Source organism: Euphorbia lathyris, chromosome 1, assembly GCF_963576675.1.
Source record: "Euphorbia lathyris chromosome 1, ddEupLath1.1, whole genome shotgun sequence".
NCBI classification, from domain to species: Eukaryota; Viridiplantae; Streptophyta; class Magnoliopsida; order Malpighiales; family Euphorbiaceae; genus Euphorbia; species Euphorbia lathyris.
The window spans coordinates 65,362,570-65,364,718 of record NC_088910.1 but is presented as its reverse complement, the minus strand read 5'-3'; the positions used below and the strand labels follow the sequence as shown (position 1 = coordinate 65,364,718).

At 39.4% G+C, this 2,149-nt stretch overlaps 1 protein-coding gene across 1 annotated transcript; it reads left to right on the top strand.

Annotated features, from left to right (window-relative positions):
• The first annotated feature begins 253 nt into the window (after positions 1-253).
• Positions 254-1,880, top strand: LOC136235871 (probable ribose-5-phosphate isomerase 2). Its single transcript, XM_066025948.1, has one exon. It carries the CDS (start codon positions 510-512, stop codon positions 1,293-1,295), a length of 786 nt encoding a protein of 261 aa, XP_065882020.1. The 5' UTR covers positions 254-509; the 3' UTR covers positions 1,296-1,880.
• Positions 1,881-2,149: the final 269 nt, after the last annotated feature.

Sequence of the window (2,149 nt, the reverse complement as noted above, 5' to 3'; positions counted from 1 at the left end):
CCTGCTCACGAGTTTTCGAGTCGAGTTTTGACCTGCTCAAACTCGGATTTATTTACGAACCGAACTAGTAAATCGTACTCACGAATGACTCATTTATAAATCAAACCGAATCGAGCCGACTACCGAACTGGAACGGCTCGGCTCATTTAGAGCACTATGGATGAGTGTGTGTGTGGAGAAAGACGTATGTGGGGATAGATTAGGGCGGTAGAGAGTTTGTATTATAAATTATATCTCGATAAGAGGAATCTCCGCGGGAAGTTCGCCACTCTATTTTATCCTAAAGCCATTATTATTCTGGTTTTCCTTTTTCATTTTCCGCAACCAAATATGAAATTTCATCTCTTTCCCTTCTCCTCCTCCTCCTTTCTGGACCACTAATCTAATCATCTTCCTTCCTTCCTCTATATAACCACATATCTCATTTCATTTCTTCCCAAACCCTATCTATCTCCTCTTCTCTATCCGCCACACCTAAACCCTATTATATCATTTAACCTCTTTTTAGAATGGCTATTCCTTGTCCACCTCTCCTTGTTTCTGATAAGCTTTCAATGGATCCAACCCCTTTATCCCCTCCTCCTCCTCAGGTCCATCTTACTCAGGATGACCTCAAGAAGATTGCTGCTTTTAAAGCTGTCGACTTTGTTCAATCTGGTATGGTTCTCGGCCTCGGCACCGGCTCTACCGCCAAACACGCCGTCGACCGTATCGCCGATCTCATTCATCAAGGCAAATTGCACAACATTATTGGCATACCCACTTCCAAACAAACCCACCAACAAGCTTTATCTCTCGGTATCCCTTTGTCGGATCTCGATTCTCATCCCTCCGTCGATCTTGCCATTGACGGCGCTGATGAGGTCGACGCCCACCTCAATTTGGTCAAGGGAAGAGGTGGCTCTTTACTCAGAGAGAAGATGATTGAAAGTGCTTGCAAAAAGTTCGTAGTTATCGTAGATGAGACCAAATTGGTGTCTCGTATTGGAGCAAATGGGGCTATGCCAGTAGAAATTGTGCCTTTCTGTTGGAAATTCACCCAAGAAAGGCTTCATAACATGTTTGATTGCGTAGCAAAATTGAGGACTTATGGAGGCGAAAACGGTGAGCCATTTGTTACAGATAATGGTAATTATATAGTGGATTTGTTTTTCAACAAGGATATTGGTGATTTAAAGGCTGCAAGTGATGCTATTTTGAGGTTAGCTGGAGTTGTAGAACATGGCATGTTTCTTGGTATGGCTACTACTGTTATTGTTGCAGGTGAGCATGGGGTCACCATCAAGAATAAGTGAAGAAGAGATTTTGGGGCTATTTATTTTTTACAATTTATACTATAGAAATTCTTGAACTTCGATCAGGGTAGTAATCAAATTGGGGACTTTTTTGATTCTAATTGGGCAGGGATGTTCTCCAATGATTTTGGAAGACTAGAGTTATTAGGATTGTTTAGCAGGTGATAATGATAATGAGGTTAATTTGAGTCAGGTGGTATCTTCTCTTGGTTTAGTTGAATGTTAAATTAGTTTAATGTTATGTTTAAATTGACTGGATTAATGGTAAGGAGTTCCTGTTTTAATAACAACATAGGTGTTGGTTGGGGTTTTTAGGAGCCTTTGTTGATAAAAAAATGGATGTGTTAAAAGTTTATCTTAAGAGCTCAGGAGGATCAGAATATGAATTAGTTCCTTGTTATGGGCAATGCTGAAAACATCCTAAAGAGTGGTTGCCAATCCAAATTGCAGGTCAAGTGGAATTTATCTTTAAAATGGGAATGCTCTTATCTTTAAGTTATGTTATGGATCCTATCCTATCCTATCCTGCTAATTTAATGTATTTATGAATACAAGTAACAAGAGTTGAGATTCTTCTTTTCTCCATGGTGCCTCTTAATTGTTGCAGTTGCAGCTACTTAACCTCATTCCCTTTTTAGGATCGACTAACCCATGTGCAAGTGTCCGTTCCTCTGGTTCTGATTTGAATACTTGCTACTAGGAATAGTAGTAGATTTTACTCCAATACACAACAGTTTGTATTAGACAGTAAATTGGTATGCAGTATTTGTGAGATTAGGTTGAAGAAAATTGGAAGAAATCATAAATAATTTGTTTGAGCAGAAGAAAGAAATGAGAAAGGAGCAGTAGATGTT